Raw genomic sequence first — 25,761 nt, forward strand, 5'->3', positions numbered from 1 at the left:
AAGGGCATGACTAGAATTGACAGCTCACCAGCTTAGTCCAACTGAGCAACATAAAGTACTTCTCGATTGTCAATGATACATGAAAAGACTAATAACTTTATGGAACAAAGCTTTAGAAGCAGACCTACTCAATCACCAATCAAGCCACGTGTTTACAATAGGAGGTAAAGGTGGTCGTGCCGCTGCTCGGAGTGGCATTGTTGACCACTCAAGGCTGAGCGAGTAACTCTGCGCGCATGGATCTTGAAGGGCGTGCAATTACGAAGAGCAATCGATTATGGACTCATTTTGAATTGTAGACGAACAATACACTACCTCCACCACAATCAGATTGTAATTTGATTATTTGATGTTTCTTTCCTTGTAAAACACTCTTGTACATTATATATTTTCCTCCTTGGTGAGAAGAATGATATCAAGAAATTAAAACCCTAAAATAAGCCTTAATTAGCATAGTATTAGAGCCAAGGAGCAGGCTCGTATTGTATTACCACGTGATGGGTGGATCCCCTTGGCCCCGCACGATGATGGTAGATCCCTTAACCCCACGTGTAGGATGAGTTCCCTTGACTCCACACGATTGTCAATGTGTGGATCTTCTACGTGCGACCCACTAATTAGGTCCCACGTGAAGAGACGTGGAAATATCCCACATCGACTGTACCAATGAGAAAATAAAAACAACTAATACCGAGGTATTTTGTGATAAAACCCCATCTGACGGATTGTGCAGGTAATAATTACCAAGTTAAAGACAATATCGATGTTGTTGGAAGTGAACCGTATGGCTCGCCTCTCTGATAATTCTACATTTACAATGTCAATAACAGCACATTGAGAAGATAAGAACCCACTATTTATATTGGTTAACAATTAAATTAAGTGAGATTTTATACGACATACATAGTAGCACGTACGTACACATGCATGATTGTGTGACATTAATCACAATCCATAGTCAAAAGGAATTAATAGTTAAGTTGTTAAGAAATGTACCGGCATTCCTCAATAACACATTTAAATATATATAATTAGCAGCATACTAATTGCTTGTCATCTTAGTTCAGAGCAATGTGGGAGAGATATCCATGGGAAATGGATTTCCCATGACACTGTCCATGTAATAGTGGCCTTGGTGGCTAGCATCCATCACCACAAACTGCATATCCTCTGACGGCTTCCAATGTCGCTTCCTTTGGTTGATGAACCAGTTGTTTATCTGCTTCTGGTCCAGCCCCGTTGATTCTGCAAGAGCTAGTTTCTGTGATTCCTGCATTGACCACGTGTATGAAGATAATTAATCTAATTCCCCATGAGAAAATGTGCGCATACGTATTCCGATGTATAGAAAGAAAAATGTATGACATTATACCGATGGATAAGGCCATTTGTAATGTCGACTCCACCAATCTAGCAACTGTTGCCTGGCTTCTTTAGGCAGCTTCCCTTTCTTCCTTTTCTTCATGAACTCCTGCTTCAAACTACCCAAATATCCACTGTACTTGCGCAATAGCTGCCCTTTAAGCTCCCTGTCTTCAGCTTGGGGATCTATGAAGTTGTTATTAACATCAACCTCTTCCTCAGATGATACATTGTTCCTATCAATTCCATCGCCATAACCTAATGGCATAAAACTTGAACACATAATTAAAATACATCAACAATGAATTAAACAGGCTTTCTTTATCTTAGTTGCAGCTCTAATCATAAGTAAAACTGAATAATAAAGTTCTTTACATGTTTTAGGGCATCTTCCTTCAAGTCTCTCTTTATCAATCAAAACGAATATGATCTCAGTGATCACTGGCCACTTACATTTACGAGGCCAAAAAAGCAACTCAACTATTGAAAGGTCAAAAGTTCCAGCTGGGTTCAAATAGAACTCATTGCCATCGGATCTATCATTGCATGCTCATTATGCATATATATTACTCAAAACATACACTGCTGCTGTAAAACATTTCTGCATTCAATGTAGTAAAGACACAATATTCAAACTATATCTCTATTTCCTTTCACCTTTATCTTTTTGCCAAGGTTTTTGTAGAATACATCCCTGATCTTGAGGAATATATATTCAGCCATCAGAATGGAAGTACTTTCTTTGTTTTTGTACAGGCAAAAAGTGTCTGATGTAAATAGTGTCATTCTTTTGATACATAGGGGCACTTTTTATAGACCCACAGACATTCTTTTTTCACTCCCAACATCAAATATATCACCAGGCTATGCAAGACAACTCTATGCAAAACATATAGGCATGGATCTAGCTATCTTAATCCTACTTCGAAATGCAATTACTACTTATCATTGCAATCTAAATACATTTGTGTGTGAGTGTGTGTAGGCTCCTAAGTTACAAGGAATTCTTGTCCAGAATCCAGATAAAAAAAATATTAACAAATCGCTAAGTAACTGTGAACAGCTAGGATACCATCAAGTAAAGGATGTTCAAGATTAGTTCAATATTTTGTCAAGCAACAGAATAATTTTCACTCAAGTAAGCAAGGTTATCAGCATTTAAGGATTAAGTCGCACGCACAGTTGATTGACGATGATTAGTTAAACTTGGTTACCTCAGCTGCCTCTTCACTTGCAGCATTAGTTGGTATATTGAAACACACTAAATATGTTGGACAACAATAAATGATTTAAATCCAAAAATGTTGCTCATGTTAATAATTATTAAGAAGCATATCCACATTAATCAGTCTTTCACAATTTGAAAATGATAATAAAATAGAACTCAAATACTTCAAAGTCCACCATATTCAAAACCTCAATTAAGGATATGCTGGCTAAACAAATTGAGGTTCAGAAAACCTGATTACTCTGAGTCCAGCATATTGTTAATAAAATTCAAGGAACCAAATAGCCAATTTCTAGCTCGTCCCTTTTGAGAACATGTATTGGTTTTTATGAATTAGACCCACCAACAACTCAGTTCTTTTGGTATCATATTATTACGACACCACGAGTCCACTACAGCACGTAGGGTTTGAGAACTAATTAAACGTGTGAAAAGCTAGTCTCACGTCACTAGTCATCGATGGCAGATATTCTCTGTATATGTAAAAATCCAGGATACCACATTATCAACTTATAGCTATTGCTAGTCTTTACATGAAGACTCGTGTTACAAAAAAATAAGCATGTGCAGAAAATATTGTATCTAAAGCTCAAAATGTACAATATTTAAGAAAGACATAAAAACATCAACGATTTCTAGAGCTCGGGTCTATATATCGAAATAACCATAGAACAAGGCAGACTACCATACAAAATCTAATTTAACTAATATTCCAAGAGTATAAAAGTAATTACAAATATTATGTTGTCCACACAAATTGGTCACTAGGGTGTAAGAAAACTCTAATAATTATGAAACAGAAATTACTTTGAGCATTGCCATGTATATGCAAGACATGGGGAAAAACGCAAGCTAACCCAGTTGTTTTATATTTCTAAAGATGTAAGCAGCGCGTCAAATTCAATTAGGTAAAACAAGGTGAAGAATTCAAATGAAACCAAACAATCTCATTCAAAACCCAAACACCGAGAAGAGAATCAAAGCCATACAATTCTATGTAACACCATCGATTTGTATATCTGCATGTGGTATTGAGTTTCTACCAATACGTCCCGGATTCGAAAACACTCCCCCCATCCCCCTAAAATTATTGTAATAGTTTCAATCTCTCTTCCTCCCTTTTATAATACTAAAATTTGAAAAAAATGACTTGCGAGTGGAAACCTAGCTTGCTACTACCCAGTACTAAAACAGTTCTATGCATGCCAAAGAACAGCAGACTCATGATTAAATAAATTATAGAAGGAACCAATTAAGCGATGAAATGGAAGGGTTTGAAAAATAAGAACAAAGAGAACTAATTGGCCACCCGCTTTCTGAACATAATTGTTAATTAATAAAATAAACCTACAGGATCTTGGAAACGACATCCATGCATGGCCAGTTATTATATTGCATTAAAAATTTCAGATAATAAATAATAAAGAAAATACTCAAAAGATCTTCCTAGACATACAAAAAGTTCGAGAAAAAGAAACGGTGAAGATATACAGATGTATATACATACACACACAGAGATAATGGTGAGATACGAACCTGCAGAATCAGAAGAAGAAAGAGTGAGCGCTTTGAATTGGGACTCGATTCTTTGGATGAAGATCATGGCTTCCTTGAAGGGTTTAGAGATTTCTTGCTCATACTTGGTAAGCATCTCGCAGTAGGCCTCCATGAACTGATCCAGAGCTGGATCTTCACCGAGAGATCCTGATTCACTGCTACTACTTACCATTTGACCTATAGTCGCCGCCGATGCGCACGCTTCTTCCAGTCTCGCCACCACTTCAGGCGGCGCTCCAACCTGCACATAATCGTTTTGAATTGAATAGTATTATTCAAACACTTTTAAATGATGATGATGAAAAGGGCCTCTTCTATTGACCCCCAATATATATTTAAAAATGATCAAAACTCAAAAGTCGAAGAGATTTGGACCGTCTTTATCAACAACATAATTACTTAAAGTTCCTTGTTAAACCCAATTAACTCAATAAAGCATGACAAGAACAACATGGTAGTAGAAGTACTGGATGAACAACTTCATAATACCAAATCTTTCCATGAGGATGGGCGTTCTGAGTCTACAGCGTCCTACCTACGGAACTGATATGGCCGTCCACATTACTTTAAGACAAACCTTCATAATTACAATGAGAACATGAATGTTGAGATATTCAGATCCAAACTTCCCAAAGAAACGAGGCGGGAAACATGAATTATCTATCCCCTTCGGGCGCATGTCAACTAAATTTTCCCTTTTTATCTAACACAAAAAAAGAGGAGGACAAACAATGGAGAGTTATGGTCCTAACTCCTACGTTTGTAGGAATTGAAAACCTAATTGGGAGGTCAAAATACACACACACACACACATATATATATATATATATATATTTTTTTTAATTAGATGGTTTCAATTTCACCTTTTGACAGTTGATATAGGAGGCCAAGAGGCGGTGATAGTGAGGATGAGCCATGATCTTAGCCTTGACAGTTGAAGGCGAAGAAGAAGAGCTACCGCCAACACCATCATTGTTGTTGTTGTTGTCCATGAAATAGGAGGCCGCAGCTGCAACTGGGTTGTGGAGAAGGAAGGAGGAGCCGCCGCTAGTGTTATGGGGATTTTGGTGGTTGTGATGGTTGTTGGACGGAGGCAGCTGGGGAAGCTGGCGAAACTGATGAGTCGTACTAGTATTATGTGTGTCTGCATTAGGATTAAGATTCATATGATGTTGATGAAGGTGATGATGAGAGTGATGAGCATGATGTGAGGAAGTCATTAGAGGCATCATCATCATTGGACACATTCCTCCTCCATTACTGCTGTTTTCTCCAAAGGCCATCATACTACAGGTGCCATTGGCACCAACACCTTCCATTCTCTCTCTCTCTCTCTCTCTCTCTCTCTCTCGATCTCTCGATCTCTTGGTATATCTTATCCTTCACGAATTAACTTTCTTACCTAGTCCTCTTGTACTAGTTGTTTTGTTTTGTTCACTTGGCTTTGCTACAAATCACTTCTCTCTCTAGGTTAAGGTTTTTGTTTTTCTCTCTCCTACCCAATAATATTATACATATATATATATATATATGTGGGTCTGATCCTGATCGATCTCTCCTCTCCAAGGGAAGCGAGGGCTCTCCCGGGTTTTATGCTACGATACTTTGAGCAGGCTTTAACAGGAAAATCCTAAGTAGCGAGTGAGAGTGATAGTGGAGGAGAATAGTGGGTCAGTAGTTAATAATGTTAAGTGTTTTTTCTCCAATTACTGGGTCTGCCAAAACCCTGCCTCAGATTTCCTTCGCAAAATTCTTGTTTTATCTCTCGCTTTCTTCAGACATGCATTCTATCCTCTCACACACATACAGAAAAGATACAGTACTCTCTGTCCCTCTCTCTCTCATGTAAAGGGCTAGCAGCAGGAAGAAAAGGGCGGTGGTGGTGCACAAAGACTCAGCTGGTTGTTTTTCTTTTTAGGGTAAACAAAACTCGTGGTTATTGATGATATTGTGTGAATCCGAATAATAATAATAATAATACTCCTTATAATAATTAATAAAAATATTGTAGAGAGAGGAGGGGAGAGTGAGTGAGTGAAGGGGGGAGAACTTCACTCTGTCACACTCTGTGTGTCGTGTGATGCAAAAGCTTTACCTTCCCGATGAAAACTCTCACCCTCTTTTCTTGCACCGCCACTGATGCCCTGCCATTACTGGCAAAGAATTATGAGAGATAGAGAGACCCAACGATCGATCAAATCGAGGGAAGAGCCAAACGGGACACCTAATGGCTAATAGAGTGTGAATGTGTATATATATGTATGTACGAACCCACACGGATGAAAATATTACCACAAAAATAAAATTATAGACGGGAAATTGGAATCACTACTAGGTCTAGCTTTCTCAGTCTACTGTACCCTTTTGCTACTTTTTTTCTTGATTACTACTGGAGCTTGATTGCAATCCGTCCATTCATTTAATATTCGCACTTCTGCTCGTTGTCCCCTTCCCCTGCGGCCCAACGCCAACACCATTATCCATCACAATCTTAATCAAGATTAAATTAAAATTAAAATAATAAATAAAGAATATTAGTCTTATCATGCAATGTATATTGTTTTAATTCAATGAAACGGGATCCATCTGGATCATTTCTACCTAATCATCTTCATCAAACAATTTAGATTCTTAAAATTTGATTCAACGGCTAAAGTTATTATAATTTTTAAAGTGAACCCATGATTTTAGTCGTTTGATCAAATTTCAAGACCTTAAATTGTTTAATGAAAATAATTACGTGAAAAAGATCTAGAGGGAATCGCTTTCCTAATTCAATTTAGTTTGTCACATGCTTGTTGATGTGTATTTAAACTAATATAAATAATAAATTAATTTAAAACAAATTAAACTCGCAAGCGCACGAATCAATTTTAGTAAAATATGCAAATACAAGGTCGATCCCACATGAATTGCTTTAACACCAATTTAATCGATTAATCACACTAGACTTAATTAAACAAACAACTGGTAGATTGAATTGAATAATTGAGTAATTGATTAAAACTTAAATAAACAAGAAAAGGAAAACACAATTAATTAAAATCACACACGACACAAGACAAAATTGAGAAACAATGGAAATCTAAGGTTATGAATCCACCAACAATAATCCTATTTACTTTTCCTAGAGTCAACTACTATCCAATTACCATGTCAATGTTAAAAGTTGTTCTATCTAAGGTATGAATTATTCCGTGGTCATGCATCAACTCTTTTATCTCTATATGATAATTATATCATATTGGTTAGGCATACAATTAAACACATAAAAACCCATTAAGGGTAGAAGAATCATGTCAACCAAGTAGTACTAGCTTGATATTGGTCATCCTCACTAATTTGTCTACTCTTCTTAATCTTAGTTCCAATAAACCTAATTGATTGGTCATCCTCATAAATTTATCTAAATATCTAGATGCAAAATTCCTAAAGATGATCAGTCATTAGAAACTTGAACCTAGAATAAAATACTCACAAAGATTAAAAATATAACATGGCATATAATCAGATAATAATTAACAAAGTACTTCTCAAATATTAACTTAATTACATATAGAAATAAAAATTAAAAAAAAAGATAGAATCCGGAATCCATGGCAAAGCACTTCCCTAAGCTCTTCACGAATTGCAGAGATGGTGAATGATAATATGGTGTGGGTGATATGGGTTATGCGGGGTGGATGCATTCTATAGAGAGAGCTTAGGGCACTTATTTATACTACAAAAACCCTAAAAAGTATGGGAGAAACTCTCCTAAAATAAAACAAACTCCTAAACAATTAATGACACAAACTAGGAAATAATCCTTCTTGGCTTGGGAAACAATTCATTTGTCTTGCACGCTAGTTTTGGAGTCGATTTATCTTCTAAAAAATTCTGTAAAAATATGGGAAATGTAACTTTATCTCTTATCTTTCCAAGCTTATATCGCACGCCACTAGGAAAAATCGGGAAAGTCTCCAAATCTTCATTCTCCTACAGCTGGGCAATTATGACTGGAAAACAACTTCTGCGGAATTGATTTGTAAAACTGGAATGAATGGCTCCATGGAAATTATGAAATTTGGACACAACGATCTTCAGCCTCTTAGCTTCCTTCTCCAATTGGCCTTGCATCAAAACTCCTCCAAAAAATCAAATTATCACAAAAAACGTTCTAAGTGCACATATTGGCTAAAACTGAGAAAATAAAAATAATAAGATTTTTTTGTAATCAATTCTTTAACAAAATTTAGAGATTATTAACATGAAAATATAATAAATAATGCATGTATCAGTTGTGACCCACCAAAGTACCGATCTCATGTCCTGCATTGGACACTCATATGCGTCTAGAATGAGTTGGTGATGCCATTTTCTTTTCTCCTTGACACTTCTTTATACAAAAGTCATTTCGCATTGCACCACTCAATCACAAGTTGAAATGGATTGACTTGAAATAAATAAAAGAATTTTAACGAAAAGCTTTATTTTAACGAAAAACTACATTTTTACACTAAAAAGTCAATTCTGATACTATTTACTTTACTCTTTATTTTGTTCTTATCGTTAAAATTCAAAATTTTCAAACCTTTTTCATTAATTTTCCTTATAAATAATTATCCATCAAGTATAATTAATGAACAAATGCTTGCTCATGCATTACATTCACATAGTAAAATTTTTGTAGATTGACATTACTATTTTATTAAACTTTTCTATATTTTATTTGAATAGTAATTATCTAACGGGATTACGTCTATACATAATATTTAGGATGTTCACAATGTAATAATCAAAGTTAGTCTATAATATACGTCATCTTGTTTTATGAAACCTTTGTCATCATTATTTTTTTTATTACAAGTAATATTATTATTCTAAGTTACATTAAGTGAAAAGATAGTATTAACTCAAGATACATTGCATTAGGCTTGACAACTTCTGACACTACTTGTTAACTCGAGACAACATGATACAAAATTAACAAGTTTTTGGGTCAACATGATAGCGAATCAGTAACCCAATAAGCACATGTTAAGATAACAGTTCGGTCAAGGTATACACGTAAATAACCCGTTACATGATAAGAAAAATATTAATTTTATAATTTTATACCACTAAAAGAAATACTATAATTAAAAACAGTAAAATTTAATCCTAAACTGAACTGAAAGTTAAAATATAAATATATATATATTAACTAAAATTTAGAAAATTGATGCCCATTGGATTAGTTGAGATTTAATTGTGGTTGTCCAATGTTTTTATCAACCCTAGATCAGGCTCTCTCTCATTCTCGAAGGCTCGAATCGAAGCAGCCACTCTCTTTATCTCCCAAATTGAACGCTTGAATCTTAGTCTTGAAGCTCCACTCCTGCCAACCTCCACGATCACCTTCTCCAATCCCTCCCACCACACCACACCACTATCACCACATACGACCTAGTAACCCATCACCAGTCGACTTACTACTTTTATCTATCTGGATTGAGCGAATCTCGAGCCCTAATGGAGGTAATTGTTGATATTTTGAATTACATTCAAAATATAGGGTTTTACTTCAAATTAGTTTTGGAATTAAGATTGGTTTTGTTTCTTCAATTGAGGTTTTTCGTTTCAAATTAGCTTTCAAAGTAGTATTTATGTGACAATACAGTATGTACAAATTTAGAATTTTTTTTTTCTTAACATGACCCGACCTATTATGAACCCGTTAAAATAAAAAATGTGACATGACACTACCCATTTGCCAGACCTACATTGAGTTGAACGCTTATCCAATATGACAATCTAACACTTGCAACCTATTCATCATTGTTTAACTATACAATAAATTCTTACCATTATAATCTAAGGAAAGAGATCCTCTCCAGATCTCTTCCACTAAGGTCATTGAATCAAATGATCCAGGCCTTCTAAATTTCATCCAATGACTCACTTGTTTTGACCCCTTAAAAGTGTGATAATTTTTTACTGTTGGATGAAATTTGAAAAGCTCGAATCACTTGATTCGACGACCTTAATTTAAGAGATTCGGAAATGATCTCTTTCCATAATCTACCATTACGTTTTTTTTAAGACGTGGAATCAAGTTGACACTTATTGTCATGTTGTACAATGTCCTTGACCAAAAAAAAAAAAAAAATCTATTAAGCAAAACACATTCCTCTTTTGATACTAAGAAAATGCGGTCTAATAGGATTATTTTTTATTTTAAGTTTGATTCTTGTCAATAGAGAAATTGAATCACATTATTATGACAAACTCATTGTAAGACTTAGATTATTTTCTCATTCCCTTAATATAAATATTACTATTTGTTTTAAAAAAAATGCGGCTGTTTTTTTTTTTTTTTTTACACAAATGAAAGGAAGCTATAAAACACTGTTATTGGTCCCATTAAATTTAATTATTCACTCTAAATGTGTTATATTTAGAAAAAAAAAATATTCCTATAAAAGTAACAATTAAAATTTACCCAAACAAGGGGTTGAGAGAGCTTTTTCAGTTTTCTTGGATTTGGTTCGAGTTAAAAATAACTGACAAAATCTTTTTCCTAAGCAGTATATGCATATAAAATCACTCACTCCATCTCACTTAATTATTAGTCAGAGTCATAGCATCTAATCAGTAATTATTTGGCATGAAGAAAAGTTGAGTTTACTGCAGCTAAAAAATAAAGCTGGTAAAGCTAGTGGGACAGTCCGAATGTCTCTTCCATAAATCTCTCTCTTTAGGCCTCTAGCCTCTACATGTACGTAATTGATCTAGGTTCCATTTTTTTCCCTCCCATTACAGTCGGTACATCTATGTATTCCTACGGAGCTTCACTCCTTCCGCTCCTCTGGAGTCTGGACACAGCAGAAAGACAGAAGAGCTCCAATCCTTGAAGAACACATTGGCTCCATTTCATTATTTGTTGTGTATTTTATATATATATATATATCGTATATTTGCGTATTAATCTGTATTTCCTTTGCAATGTTTATGCGTGTGTGCTCTTAATTTTGTTTACAGAAAGAATAATTAGCAGGTCATAATCTAGAGAGCTCGAGTATCTTCAATGACATTATTAATCTCAACTTCACCATGAAAGCACGTTATTAGTAGAATTTTTTGTGTCTTAGTTAACGAGTTGGTGAAACTTGTTGGACTTTTGAATCAGAAAAATCTTCCAATCTCAATTAACCAATGACAGATACGAGTCATATGGCGCAAAGGGGTGATTATATGGTCACATACAGTATAGTTGGTAGATTTCTTATAATTCTTAAACTCCCACTCATTATCCGAATGATTAAGCTTCTTCTTCTGTTTTGGTCAAATAAAAAATAGGGAGATGTCAGTAAAAACGATTTTGTTTATTGTCCAAATGTTGCAAGATTATGGTGAGGGATCATAAAACGATTTTGTTTATTATACTACTAACGTTAATTATTATATCTTAGATTATAATATAAGCCTAAATTATTATTCATGTACGTTTTAGAAATAACCCATTAAAATTAAGAAATTTTAACGAAAAACTCTCGATACTGTTTATTTTAATAAAAAATCATATTTTTACATTAAAAAATCAATCATGATATTATTCACTTTATCCTTTATTTTATTATTATCGTTAAAACTGAAAGTTTTCAAATATTTTTCAATAATTTTCCTTTAAAATTATAATTAATAACTTAGATTTACATGTTACACCATCATGTTAAGATGTTATGCTTGAAGGTGATTATACATTTATACTATGAAAACATCATCAGATTTAAAAATACCAATGCTTTTTCTGTTAAAAAGTCTCCGGCCGTAGACTAACCCTAGAGAATAGTAAGCTTCTTCAGTTTCATTTGAAATCTCTGACTAAATCAACGGTACCTGCCAATTTAACAAGGGCCCCCATGAAAGAGGGAAAAGAGGAAGGAAAAAGAAGTGAATTACCAAAACCTTGACAGAACAGACAAAATAGTTTTAAAATTATATGGTGTATACTAGACTAGATGGTTTGAATAAAGGGATCGTAAATCTCCTGATAGATATCCCGTACGCAGTAAATCAAATCAAACAAAGATAAAAATATTAGGAATCTAAAGAAAAATCAACCTGAAACTGATTAAATGTGGAATATATATTTTTTTTGTGTTTTCCTGGTTTGGTGTTCTGGGAAGGGAGAAACAGGGTTCAGAGTTTGAAGAATGGGACCATTTGATTTGTAGGCAGACAATAGAAGTACTTAGGAACCATAAAAAAACCACAAAAAAGACAGTAGAAGTACTTAGAACCCAAAAAAAAAAAAAAAACAGTAGAAGTACTTGGGGTTAAGGTTAGGGTTTAGAGTTACGGTTAGGTGGGTCTAGGGTTAGGGTTAGGGTTTCGAAATGGAGTGGAGGACAGAATAAGTACGCGAACCCGTCTCAAAAGGAGAGGAATAAAAAATAAGTAGAGGGAAAAAAGTTAGAGATACGTCACTGGTGTGAAGTTTCCAGTGTGAAGGGTTGAAGTGTTGAAGTGTGTGGGTGTAGGTGTAGGCAGAGGGAGAGTTTATAGAGGGACAGGAATGCTAGGCCTAGGCCCCTTGCAAGCAAAGCTTTTCTGATAAGCACTTTACGTCCTGTCCATCAAGGCATCAACAGTTGCATGATAGAATTATTTTATAAAATTAAAATATATTTAAAAGGCCAAATTTAGGACTTTTTTCTTGTCAACAAATTTAAGACTTTTGTTAATATCACTTGGATAAACAATTACACTGCTAATCATCATTTTCTTGGTCAACAACAATTTAGTATGGACTGTTTAGGAAAATGTTAAGGTCATCCACTTTCCAAAAGTTTATAGCATCAGATTTAAGTTAAGCTAGTTGAAGTTGTGTGATATTTTCAAATTTTTTAAATAACAAAAGACACTTTTTATATCATGATAGTGCATGTTTTTAGGGTTTAGGACCTTAGGTATCAATATTTTCATTGATTTATGTTATCTTACATTTTTTATTTTGCAAAAATATAAGCAATATCTATCTCATGCTTTTTAATATAATTGATATTCCATAGAATCTATACTACAAGATGAAGAATTTGGATCTAAAACGCAATGGACTGAATTTCATCACTTGCATTATCTATATTAAGACCAGCCTTAAATATAGTCGAAGTAGGCGCCCACCTAAGGCTTCCACATCCGAGAAGCCTCTAAATTTTTTTTAAAATGTTGTTTTATGTATAAATTTTTACAATTCAAATTCAATATAAATATAAAAAATTAAATCATAGGCAATTGAAAAAGAATTGATTGAAAAATTACATTAACTAGTACATTGGCGTTCAAAAAACGTGAGTAATTTAAGTGATGTTTGTAATATATTACTTTTTTGATGTGGATTTATAATTATATTTGTTGTAAAATAGATTTTTTCATATATTTAGCGTTTTTATTTTTTACTTTTATACATATCAATGTACAAGGGGTCAGTCAGAGGTCAGAGAACTCTACAACTTCACTTCAAAGCTCGCATAGAGCCTTCAAATTCTCAAGGCTGACCTTGATCTATATCGTATTAAGTTAAACTGTTTTTAAGTTTTGAGCTTAAAATCCAACAATTTTTTAAACCAGATATTATTTATTAAATATTCAAAGTAAAATTAGTTTATCCTAAAACCCAATCCACTTTTTTGTGTCGTTTATGCTCCTTCGTTTTCTCATTTTTCGTTTTTGTTTCCCGACGAAGAAATAAGATTATGTGATATTTTCATTTGTAAGCACCAGAAATAGCAAGCCGATTAACAATCCGACTGAAATAATATTTGTTATATCATACGCATGTCCTTCTGTTGTTTGGTCCGGGTTGGCCGACTAGAACCTAACCTTTAGGCTATACATGGCGAAAATCGTGTAGCAAAGAATCCTCACAAACAGTCCAATTGTCACGTATATGGCAAAAGGCAACAATGACGGCACCTCAAGTGAAAGAGTGAAACCATACAAACTATAAATATGCGTGGAAATTGGCAAGTATTGGGCTTGAAGCTCAATTTGTTAAAAGCATGTACCTTGCACTTAAAGCAGGAGCGAAACTAGAACTTTGATTCAAGGGAAGCAACCTCATCAAGCTTCTAGAGTTAAAACATGCATACAATAGAGATAAAATAGTATTCTTCTGGGTTAGTTAGGGTGATTTGTCCATTTTGTAATGCAATAGTGCTATTATTATGTGTACAAGGATGTGAATGAGAAATTTTTACGAAAAAATGGTACAAATACAGCAAGATAGTTACAACAGGGCCAACAAATTTGAGGAGGGGCACGTGCCCCTCCCAAGTTTTATGTGGCCTCGCCCTTGACTCAGAGTTTCAAGTTTGAGTTCGATTCTCTCCGTCTTAATATCTATTGTATAGGAAAAGGCAACCAGAGAGGTGAATGTGGTGGAGGAGGAATGAATTATTTTGCTTGCACTTATGGAAGGATAAAAGTTTCATTAAACTGGTGTAGTCTTAGCAGTTTAATTTCCGAATACAAATAAAAACATGGGGATGATGAGTTAATCGACCTGGCTAGTTCTTTGTGTATATAATTCCCAAAGGATATGTATTAAGCTGTCAAGAGTCTCAAGACACATCTAGTCAGTACAATTCCATCCAGTGAGGTTGATATGTTGATTCACGTAGTACGATCGAGTTGTGGCTGGCTAGCTGCATTAACAGTCCACCTGAGTAGATATTTACAAATCATGTTGCAACATATAGTAATTATTCTTTTTGGCTCTATGTTCTGCATGTTGTTCCCAAAAATGCAGCCTTCCAGCTTCTTCTTTGTTTTCTGTCTCGTTTCGATATCTTTTTCCCTTATTTCCCCAATCAAGGACTTGGTTTTTAGACCCTGCTTTTGCCAAAGCTGTCATTCTATGGCACTGAGGAATCTAAAATTTATATAGGAATAATACAATGGGGCTTTGTTTCCATTGGAGAAGCGCAAGCTTTCCAATATTTTTAATCCAATGATTGAGAAAAGAAAATAAAAATTATTGAATACCAACAAGCGACGGATGTGTGTGTGATGGATCTCACCATGTTGTTATTTATTTACAATTGTATATCGTGCACCGGACACATCTAAAATTGCTTGAAAAAAAAAAAAAAAAACTAATATATAAGCCCATTAGCAGAAATTTCGTTCCACCATACCAAAAAAGGGCACACTAAGCCTTCATAAAAAGTATGTATTTACAATATAAAACCGAGGTTCAGACACAAAAAATATTGAAATATGAGTATTCGATTTGATAATCTGTTACTAACTCTTCTTTTGTTTCAGCTTCTGATAAATAAAAATAAATCGGAGAATAATAATAAGAGAAACAAAGTTCATCATTTAATTATGAGGTGCTCATAGAAAAAGTCGTAGTTGGCCCAACAACCACTAACTCAGTCCCGCGGGTAACACAAGGCCGAAGATTGATGCGAAGGATATTTGAAACTGCTCTCGAAAAATTACACGGTTCAGAAGAACTCTAATTCATTTATTTGGATGAAAGCTCCTTCCAATCTGTAAAAGGTCGTGTATAGGAACTAAACACGATCTTTACAATGGTCCAATCCAGAATCGCTTAATATTCTATAATAAACCAAAATGAAATGAAAAATTCACATAATTGGCTTAATTTGACAGGGAACTGCACAAGAGAATATTTACCATTAGTCAACATTTACAAAGCTTATCATGGATTCCATTAGGCGACAACTCCCAGCCAACTAGAAAGGGGTTATTTGCTTTTATACTTTGAAGTTAGCTTATCTTGTTTTCCCTTTGCGGTGCCTCTTTGCTCCCATTAATCTTTGCTTCCTGCAGGTGGAAATGGTATTAATCAACATTCTAATTTATCTTCATATTTTGTCGTTAGGAATAATACAACCATTATGTGGTATATAAAAGGGGAAGACTTTCTGGTAATGATTGGACTTGGAGATGAGGTTCTTTAAAAGGGATTGTGGAGTCTTGGCTCTTTCAAACGGGACATACTCGGTTGTCATCTCTGTTCACTTACATGGTAAATGATTATTAACCAGATATTTATACAAACACGTAGTAAACTACTATTCAACCATTAACGACGCTACTGACATTATATATTGGTTGCAATAAACATCTATCATGTTGTGTGGCTGGTAGATTAGGCGACCAAACCTCTAATCATGCAGAAAGATCTTTCATCTTTAAATAGGAATAGGATATATATTGGCATAAAAACAGATGTTTTGGCCGACAACGTACGGCTTTTTGGTGTCCAATCTTCTATGCCACTATGAACGGAGCTCGACTGTTTCGCAAAGTGAGATGCCTAATTAGTTCCCTTCCCACACTCAATCCCCCCAAGAAATGGAAACCAGACCACATACTATGTCGACGTCGAATGTGCCTCCTTGTATTAATTTACCCTTTACTATGGTGGTATGTAGTTTTGGAATGTCCAACTTGAATTTCCACAAGCTTAAGTTTAATGAAAATAACACGAGAATATATTTATTGTGGTTTTTTGTAGACATTCTTATATGTGATGGAAAATCGTGAGTTATAATTGATGAGTTATATATTGTGAAAGAACTTGTACGGAAATAGGTTTTATAACGGTTTTTGTGGACATTAACAAAATAAAAAATGGTGAGTGTTAGGACATCTCTAAGGGAAGATACAATATGCCATGCAATTTGTATTTTATATTTTTTTTGTCAGAAAATTCTCCAACGGCAGAACATCAATTATCTATCTTTGTCTAGATGTAGATAAAAACCTATAGTACATGAGTGTTAGGGCATCTCTAAGGGAATCTCTAAGGGAAGATAAATAATAATCTATTTTGTCAACGGTTTTTGTAGACATTAACAAAATATGAGTGTTAGGGCATCTCTAAGGAAAGATATAGTATGTCTTGCAATTTGTATTTTATATTTTTTCTGTCAGAAAATTCTCCAACGGCAGAACATCAATTATCTATCTTCGTCTGGATGTAGAAAAAAACCTAAATTTACCTTTATTTTAGGGTAAATTACATTTTCATACTTCAAGTTTGGGATCTATTTCAATTCCTTACAACATCTTTAAAACATTTCACTTTCATATCTTAAGTACTATTTTATTTCAAAATAATAATTCCGTTACATTTTCCATCCATTGATCTGTTAAATGCTGATGTGGCTACCACATATATGTCACGTGGTTGCCAAATGTCTGCCATGTGGCAAATAAAATATTTTTTTTATTTTTTTAAAAACCTGAATTTTCTCAAAAAAAGAAAAAAAATTGAAAAAAAAAGGGTAAATTACATTTTACCCCCTCAGGTTTTGGCTCGAATTTAATTTCTTACAACATCTTTAAAGCATTTCAATTTCATACATTTACTATCATTTTATTTCAATTTCTTACATTCGTTAAATAAACCGTTAAGTGATGACATGACAAATATGGGATCCACATTTGTGCTGACGTGGCTGCCAAATTTGTGCCACATGGCAAAATAAAAAATTTATGCATTTAAAAATAATTAATTAAAGAAAAGTTTCAAAAAAACCAAAAACAAAAAACAAAAACCCCCGGAAACCCATCCCTTCCCTTTCCCTGCAATCCCCTCTCCTCCCCCAACTGATCCCTTCCCCTTCCTCGCAACCCAAACCCCCCCATCCTACCCCACAACCCCCTACCTCACCCCTTATCATGCGCACACCTCACCTGGTGCTCTAGAACCGACGATTTCGCCTCCGTTGCGAACACTTGCACCCCATGGACACATTCGGCCGACTCAGATCCGGCAGTCACCATTGCCATGGCATTCTTGTTCTCATCCTGAGCCTGCACCACGTGCACCACCCTGGGGTGCCTCAGCCTTACCAACCTTGCCGCATCAGCTCAAATGATCTCCAAAAACTAGGGGTGGAAAAAATTCCCAAAAATCCCGAACCGAACCGAAAAAATCCCGATCCCAAACCAAAAATTTCCCAAATCGAAATTCCCGAAATTTTTGGGATGCTATCCCGAACCGATCCCAAAATTTCGGTATGGGATTCGGGATTGGCTTCTCGATATTTCGAGAATCCCATACCAAACCGAAAATATATAATATTAATTATTATATATATATTATTCTTTTATAATTGATGCTAGTAGTTTCTAATTCATGCTCTGCAACCTGGAATGCCCTACACCTTGCATATTTTTCATGTTTTGTTTGATATTCATGTGGATTTTATTATTGTTGCTGCCATGACTGATGATTTTAGAAGGCTTGATTAGTTTGTCTCTCAACATATTGCAAAAAGGGTTTAATTAATTTGAATTTTGACTATGATAAAAACAGTCAGGCATGCCAGTGTTCAATTAAATAGTAGTGTGAATGAAAATGAAATTCCTAGTTCATGAATGTGTTCTTGAATTATATATTTGAAGAACAATTCATAATTTCATATTTCAATTTGGGATTCCCGATTTGTCCCAAAATCCCGAAATTCGGGATTCCCGAAAATTTGGTTTGGGATTGGTCTTCAAATTCCCGTCCCGAAAAATTTTGGTTTGGGATTTGGGATACTAGTTTTGGTATGGTATCCCATACCGAACCACCCCTACCAAAAACCCATATTCCGCCGCCTTGGTCAATCCAGCGCACATGCGTGCCTCTGACAGAGCGACGCATACGGTGGGGTCGGGCGTGAGTTCTTCTGTGGGATCTGGGTGTGAGTTCTTCTGTGGGATCTGGGTGTGAGTTCTTCTGGGCGTCAGGCGTGGAGAGAGAAGGGAGATCTCAAAAACCCCAAAAGAGTTCTCAGATAACCGCTGCAGAATCGGTAGATCGAATGCCGCCGTCTTGCCACTGCCAGTCTAGCCGATGCCCAGTATGTCCCGCCCTGCTAGGAATTCAGGGTGAATGTGGCAGCAGAGTCGGGGTTAGGATTTATGGATATTTCGATTTAGAGGTCAGGGGCGGAGGGTGCGGCGGAAAGAGGGTTTTTTTTAGGGTTTTGAGGATTTGGGGGCGTAGGGTTTGAAGAGAGGGAGGTCAACGACATGGATCGGTTGGGGGAGGTGAACAGAGTGGAGGAGAGGGGTGGGGGATTGCGGGGAAAGGGATGGGTTTCTGCGTTTTTGTTTTTGTTTTTATAAACTTTTCTTTAATTAATCATTGTTTAATGTATATAAAAAAAATAAAAAATAAAAAAATTTGCCACGCGGCACAACCATGTCAGCTCTTAACAGACCAATGGATGGAAAATTTAATGGATATATTATATTGAAATAAAATAGTACTTGAGGAATGAAAGTGAAATGTTTTAAAGATATTGTAAGGAATTGAAATTGACCCCAAACCTGAGGTGGTAAAGTGTAATTTACCTTTTTTTTTTTTTTTTTTTTTTGAGAAAATTCAGGTTTTTTTATTTAAATAATTTTTTTTGCCACGTGGCATATATGTGGCAACCATGTCAGCACTTAACGGATCCATAGATGGAAAATGTAACGGATGTATTATTTTGAAATAAAATAGTACTTAAGGTATGAAAGTGAAATGTTTAGAAGATGTTGTAAGGAATTGAAAAAGACCCCAAACCTGATGTATATAAATGTAATTTACCCTTTATTTTATATGTTTTGGTGATGAGTCCTACTAATATTCAAAGAGAATAAATAAAACGAGTTCTCAAATTTACATCCTTCCCATGTGAGTAGAACTTTCATTTATAGCAGTTGAAAATATCAAATAAGATATAAATATAGTTTTTATATCTCAAATTTGCATTTCTTCGTTAGAAATGCTCTTAGCTCACAGTTTTTAAGAAAAATTGTACCGTTGAGATTTGTAAGAAATGATTCAAGGGCATTAACGGAAAGGCATTGAAAGTGGTATTATCATTTTTTGAGTCCCCAAAGTATTTTTTTACGAATTAATTAATAAAAGAAAAATAGCTTTAGCTCGGAAGTGATATGTGGGAGCTTACATGATTATTTTTGGAAGCTTTCCATGCAAGTGGAATTTGCACAAAAATGGTTTCATGATTGTTTTTTGTAAAAATTCGCAAAACTATAAAAATCGTGAACATTATCTAACAATTTTTTGAGAAAAATGCAACCGTTGAGTTTTCACAAGAAGTGTGTTTAACAGACATTAAGGATAGGGTCACAAGGCCTTTGGAAGCGTTACTACTAATTTTTTTGTAAAGAAGGTATTCTTGATGAATTTTTAAACTAACAAATAAATTAAAAAAGCATTCACTTACCCCTTCTGAAAAAAATAAAACTGAAAAATATCGGAGGTGTTCCAGGATAAGGTGGAGCTCTAAGCCCTTTGGAGAAAATGTTCAGTGCATCTCCCGTATGCGGAAAAATCAAGATACCGCATACGGCAGCCACACTGAAGATGATACAAAAAGCTCCGACTTTATCAGAACTCTACAAGTGAGCATAAATAACCATTCCATGCCAAAACCAAATAGCTGAAATGAAAATTGCTTCCGGGACGCCAAATTGAACGAAGATGCTTTCTAGTTTCCAGACGTCTTTTATCGTCAGACCGACATCTTGAAAGACAATGTACGTATGGATTAAACAGTACAGGTTCAGGTTCTTAATACCTGGTACACATATTGCTAATGGACAAACAGAAAATATCATGGTCCAGCCGGCTATAATTTCTGGATCACAACCGAGTTGGCGAGACCTGCCTGCTCAATTGTTTGACTCGGATCATTGAGGAGCTTGGGAGGGAACCCCATAATCTGCAGGTGATAATTTCTTGGACCATCAGGCCTTGATGCATCAATGAAAGCGCGAATGTCACTGATGGTATGGTGGTAGTTAAAATGTCCAACAATGCGGGTTCCATCAGCCAACCTAAGTTGAACCGATGTTGATGGCAACTTTTCATCCACAACCAGGCCTGCGGAAGGGGTTGGAGCAGTGTTGAGAGGAGTCGATGCAGTCATTGGCTCGGATGCTGCTGGAGTAGAGCTGCTACCTAGAGTTCTTCCCACACCCTGAAATGGAACATGTCGCTTCACCGGTTCCTGCAAGGACATAAATATTAATCACTTGTAAAGTAAAATATGTCCACTGGCCTTGAAAACAGGCCATAAAAATTTAAAATACATTTGATAGCAGAGACAGATGACTTCACTGGAAAATCTTCAACTAAAATATTCCGAACGGAATTGTTCAAAGGAGATCTTAAAGAGAGAACTCACTGGGCACTTCTCATTCCTCCTTATTAGATTAACATGAACTGAGGTACCTCTATCTGCAGGTTCCAACTCTTTTGGACATTCAGATTTTTTTATGCTCTGCATTGAGACAAAGAATGGGCAGATATAAAATATCATTTATGAGAATATCACGAAACCGAGCAAAATCAAACTAGTGCTTGCGCATCAGTAATTTGTTGCCATTAATAAAGGAAATCAATGAACAACGCAGATTGTACAGAAAACCAGTTTAAAGGACATTAATGAACAAGCTCCACAACAACAATTGATTCTATAATCTACTAGTTTCTTTGTTCTTTTTTCAATTAGTCAAACTTCTATTGACATTACCTCTAAGAAAGATGCATTTTCAGGATCGTCCAACCGCCTTAAAGGGCCATCATTTATAGTAAAACCGTTGGACCAGAAAATGATGTTGTGAACAACAGTCTCAGGCTGTGCAGGAGTAGGTTGTACAGTTTCCCCAGAGAGTAATCTACCAGTTCCAGCAAAGCTTCTGGAGCTTGAAGATGCATTGGAAGGATCAAAAGGCCCCTCTGTAGCTCCTAACCCCCTTGCTTGATCAAAAATGGAATCCACATCGTTATCCTTTGTAGGATCCTGGACAAGCATTCCACTGCAAATATTGTAATTACCAATGTTAGACTTTCTTCAAAATTTCATGCAAAAATTATCAGCTCCTAGACCTGTTAATTTCTGTATGACAAAAAAAAGGATAAAATAATAAGATTTTATTGAAACTTGGACATTAGCCATGAAATCAAGACTTAGGCATGACATAAGATTAAAAATGTGAATTGAAAACACAATCTAACAAATCATGGAAAGAAAAAGGGAAATAAGCACAGCGTGCATAAAGTCATACTATTCCTTTCAAGGCATAGGCTCCATTATGATACATAGCGGAACCAATATGTGATGCAAACCTGTAAATAGAATACTAAGTGAACATATTATCAAGAAATGAACTACTTATTTCTTACTCTTCACCCGAATCTCACAGACCAATCAAAATTCCATCAGTCTATTTTTGTGTGTGAGCATTATTTGTAAATTGATCACTGAGTTCGGCAAATATGAGTATAAACATTCAATAATCATACATGGAAGTATTCTTGTTGTAATACTAAGACACAAGATAGTACATAACTTGCAGCGGATTCCCGTAAAACTCGCTTTCGAGCCATCATAAGCCCCTACAAATGTGTTTCCTAATGGAACCCAGAAATGTCTACACACAATTAAGAGTTCAATAACAATTTCAACCCATCGGATCAAAATGAAATTAAAGACTATATCCTACTTACAACCCAATTGATGACAAACGCCTACTTTTGATGGTACGACTGTATGCCCTCCAAAGAATAATCCAGCCTAGACGGCATGCGTGCAACAAGATCAGATGATCCTTAGCTGGATCAATGGTTCCTTGGCGTCGGTCCTGTTTGTTGTCGCAAGCAAGCTCACTGCTCGTGCAACCTGGGAAGCCCTTGAACAACGGTATGCGTCCTCTTCCTAGAATAGGGTTCTTTCTGCAAAATGAACTCCTTCAAACTAAGAAAGTGATCTTTACGTTGATGATTACCTTGATCGTATGAATTCCATTGCTAATAATCTTGCCCTAGGTGGAAAACCAATTAATGATGATGAATTAGTTCCAATAATTCTGAATAACCTTGGTCCTGCTTTTGAATTGATTGTCAATGGAGTATCACGTGCTAGAGCAAGATTATTCAGAATTATTGGAACCAATTCATCATCATTAACTGGTTTTCCATCTAGGCAAGATTATCGGCAATGGAATTCATACGATCAATGTAATCAACAACGGAAATCACATTTCTTAGTTTGAAGGAGTTCATTTTGCAGAAAAAGAATCCTATTCTCAGATACTGTTGTTCAAGGGTTTCCTAGGTTGCACGAGCAGTGTGCTTGCTTGTGACAACAGAAAGGCCCGACGCCGCCAAGGAAACATTGATCCAGCTAAGGATCATCTGATCTTGTTGCACCCATGCCATGTAGGCTGATAACATCAGTATTTCCAGGAAGATTCTTTCGAGGGCATACAGTTGTACCATCAACATACCCTAATAAATCGCGAATCTTGAGCATGGGGAGAATTTGGGCCAACCATACGAGATAGTTGGTCCTGTCAAGTTTGATATTGACAATGGTGGTCATGGAAGATGAAAATGGATTGACGGGGAGATGCAGGGGTTAGGGTTGGTTGGCTGGGCAGCGTTGACATTGTTGTTGTCAGCGAAGGTGATGGGCTAGGAAAAAAAAAAAATGAAGGATCTTTGTCGTTAGACAGTAAGGGCTCTTAATAACATGTAAAACTTACAAGACTCGAGGTTATCGGTTCGATTTGCATACCCTCACAATGATGGGTTGCTTGTATTTATAATGGTTTACAGATCATATGAAGGTTTTGAAAACCTTATTTACACGGCAAGTTTGAAATTCAAAAATACAAACAGCTCACAAATCTGGCTAACAATGATTCAAATTCAACCTGGACCTAATAGACTTCTTCATGGATAAGGCCGGAAGATTGAGATAACAAACTGAAGAGTTCGTATCGGAACTGGAAGTCTGACTTGATCTAACAGCCTACACACAATTAAGAGTTCCATAACAGTTTCAACCCATCTGACCAAAACGAAATTAAAGGCAATATATCCTACTTTCAACCCAATTGATGACAAAACGCCTCCTTTTCTCACCAAAACACAAAAAATTTAGATTTCTATGTTTTAATTTATATAATTTGGCAAACAGGAGTGAAGAATAGGCAACGAAAATCATAAAAACTGTAAAATTCAAAAATTTACGGAACATGGGAATAATATAATTACAAACAAACCAGAAAGAAGAAGAATTTCATAAACCGAATAAAAACTATGATCCGAAAATTGAAAGAAATGTTGAAAAGGGAGTAATCGGAAAGAGAGAGAAGGACGGACCTTTTCTCGCCACCAGTGTAGTACTCCGGAGGGCCATCGGAGTCACTGTCCGAGTCCGCAGACCTCCGGTTCAGATCGGAAAGTGTACGGATTCCTCCGGTTCGACTCTTTTTCTTCTCCTCCGACGCCATTTGCTATCTCAGCGTCGAAACCAGACAGGGAGAGATCTTGATCATTGACTGACTGACCAGCTTTGTGAGCGCGTCACTTAAAACGTATTCAACGCAACGTATTCAACGCACTTCAGATGCGCGTGTAAAATATATTTCTGAAATTTACAGTTTACACCCCTCAAATTTGAGCTAACTACATATCACAATTTCATCTTTAGTGTTCTTTTCAAATGAGCCACGCTGTTTTATGTTTTTGCACATCGCACACTGAGGTTTCGGTGACCACTGACCGAACCCATTTATAAATTACCGTATAGAAATTCCTCTATTAAAATTTTGTAAATCGGCTGACGTAAAATGCCAACCAAAATCGCTTTTTCGTAGTTGAAGCAGAACATCGCACAAACGGTGATGGTGAAAATGGCATTACGCACCAGTCGAACAATACAGAACCGGAGCGCGCGCAACAGCGCGGGCCGTCTCAATCACGCCGTCGATGCCGGACCCTTATCCGCCGTACATCCAAACTTAGTCGATCGCGATGACGAAGATTCTCATGCGACGCTGAGTTCCGACTCGGACAGCTCCTCCGACTCCGATGGCGAGTCGACGCGGTTGTCGGGACTCGCGGCGAGCTTCCGAGTCGTGTCCGAGTCGATTCAGAGAATGGAGCAAGCGGAGCTGGAGATGGCCAAGGCAAGGGAGGCTCTGCGGCTGAAGGCGGAGAAGCAGCGGGTCGAGCTGGAGACCGAGTTGACACAGATGCTGCTGCAGACTCAGTTGCAGATCGCGTCGTTGGTTTCTCAGCGGCAGAGTCGTCCGAGTCGTAAAAGGAAGCGAGTCGAAGAAGACGAGCCGTCGTCGGAAGGGGCTTTCGGCTTGAGCCTCCTTCAATGCAATTTACTATTTTAGTCATTTCATTGGTAATAATTACTAATGGTTGCCATCATTGGTTTGTGCCTTTCATTTAGGCATGTTGCCACGTCAGCGGTAACATTCCTAATCAATAATGCAATGTAAAGTTAAAATACATGACATTGTATTATTCGTTTAAAGTTTCATGATTTTTGTTGCGCCAAAAGTTAGACCTTTTAGTTGATTTAGAGCTCTATCCTTGTACTCCTACATAGTCGGTTTAGAGTCGCACGTAAGAATAGAGAAAAAGAAAATCGAAGGAGGAAAAGGATGTAATTTAATTTGCCTTAGTTGTATGGTCATGAACAACTAATAATCCCATGCTGACTCTGCCAAATGCCAATACGACTCTCGAACTGCAGAGGGCTGGGCAATTATAGTCCGAGGATGGAGTAGACGGAGTT

The 25,761-nt window shown here is 36.1% G+C and overlaps 3 protein-coding genes across 3 annotated transcripts; 1 reads left to right on the plus strand and 2 right to left on the minus strand.

Moving 5' to 3' along the window:
* Window positions 1–834: 834 nt before the first annotated feature.
* LOC137729090 (homeobox protein knotted-1-like LET6) lies at window positions 835–6,419 on the minus strand. Its single transcript, XM_068467916.1, has 4 exons — window positions 5,011–6,419; window positions 4,127–4,388; window positions 1,373–1,620; window positions 835–1,270 (listed from the first exon to the last, which is right to left on the minus strand). Exons 1-4 carry the CDS (start codon window positions 5,464–5,466, stop codon window positions 1,064–1,066), a joined length of 1,173 nt encoding a protein of 390 aa, XP_068324017.1. The 5' UTR covers window positions 5,467–6,419; the 3' UTR covers window positions 835–1,063.
* Window positions 6,420–20,595: 14,176 nt separating this feature from the next.
* Window positions 20,596–24,529, minus strand: LOC137728044 (plant UBX domain-containing protein 4-like). Its single transcript, XM_068466922.1, has 4 exons — window positions 24,330–24,529; window positions 21,694–21,979; window positions 21,346–21,441; window positions 20,596–21,168 (listed from the first exon to the last, which is right to left on the minus strand). The coding sequence occupies exons 1-4, from the start codon at window positions 24,458–24,460 to the stop codon at window positions 20,788–20,790; spliced, it is 894 nt and encodes a 297-aa protein (XP_068323023.1). The 5' UTR covers window positions 24,461–24,529; the 3' UTR covers window positions 20,596–20,787.
* A 324-nt stretch (window positions 24,530–24,853) lies between these two features.
* On the plus strand, window positions 24,854–25,354 carry LOC137728626 (uncharacterized protein At4g22160). Its single transcript, XM_068467357.1, has one exon. It carries the CDS (start codon window positions 24,854–24,856, stop codon window positions 25,352–25,354), a length of 501 nt encoding a protein of 166 aa, XP_068323458.1.
* The last annotated feature ends 407 nt before the right edge of the window (window positions 25,355–25,761 follow it).

This window comes from Pyrus communis, chromosome 3 (assembly GCF_963583255.1).
Source record: "Pyrus communis chromosome 3, drPyrComm1.1, whole genome shotgun sequence".
Classification (NCBI taxonomy): domain Eukaryota; kingdom Viridiplantae; phylum Streptophyta; class Magnoliopsida; order Rosales; family Rosaceae; genus Pyrus; species Pyrus communis.

What these genes read in the sequence shown, in the direction of transcription:
- LOC137728626 (XM_068467357.1), top strand. Translation starts at nt 24,854, where the DNA reads ATGGTGAAAATGGCATTACGCACCAGTCGAACAATACAGAACCGGAGC.
- LOC137729090 (XM_068467916.1), bottom strand. Translation starts at nt 5,466, where the DNA reads ATGGAAGGTGTTGGTGCCAATGGCACCTGTAGTATGATGGCCTTTGGA. An exon ending in TTCTTCTTCTGATTCTGCAG is followed by an intron (nt 1,621 to 4,126) that starts GTTCGTATCTCA and finishes TTATGCCATTAG; the next exon opens with GTTATGGCGATGGAATTGAT. An exon ending in ACAAATGGCCTTATCCATCG is followed by an intron (nt 1,271 to 1,372) that starts GTATAATGTCAT and finishes TGGTCAATGCAG; the next exon opens with GAATCACAGAAACTAGCTCT.
- LOC137728044 (XM_068466922.1), bottom strand. Translation starts at nt 24,460, where the DNA reads ATGGCGTCGGAGGAGAAGAAAAAGAGTCGAACCGGAGGAATCCGTACA. An exon ending in TACACTGGTGGCGAGAAAAG is followed by an intron (nt 21,980 to 24,329) that starts GTCCGTCCTTCT and finishes CAATATTTGCAG; the next exon opens with TGGAATGCTTGTCCAGGATC. An exon ending in AAAATGCATCTTTCTTAGAG is followed by an intron (nt 21,442 to 21,693) that starts GTAATGTCAATA and finishes GTCTCAATGCAG; the next exon opens with AGCATAAAAAAATCTGAATG.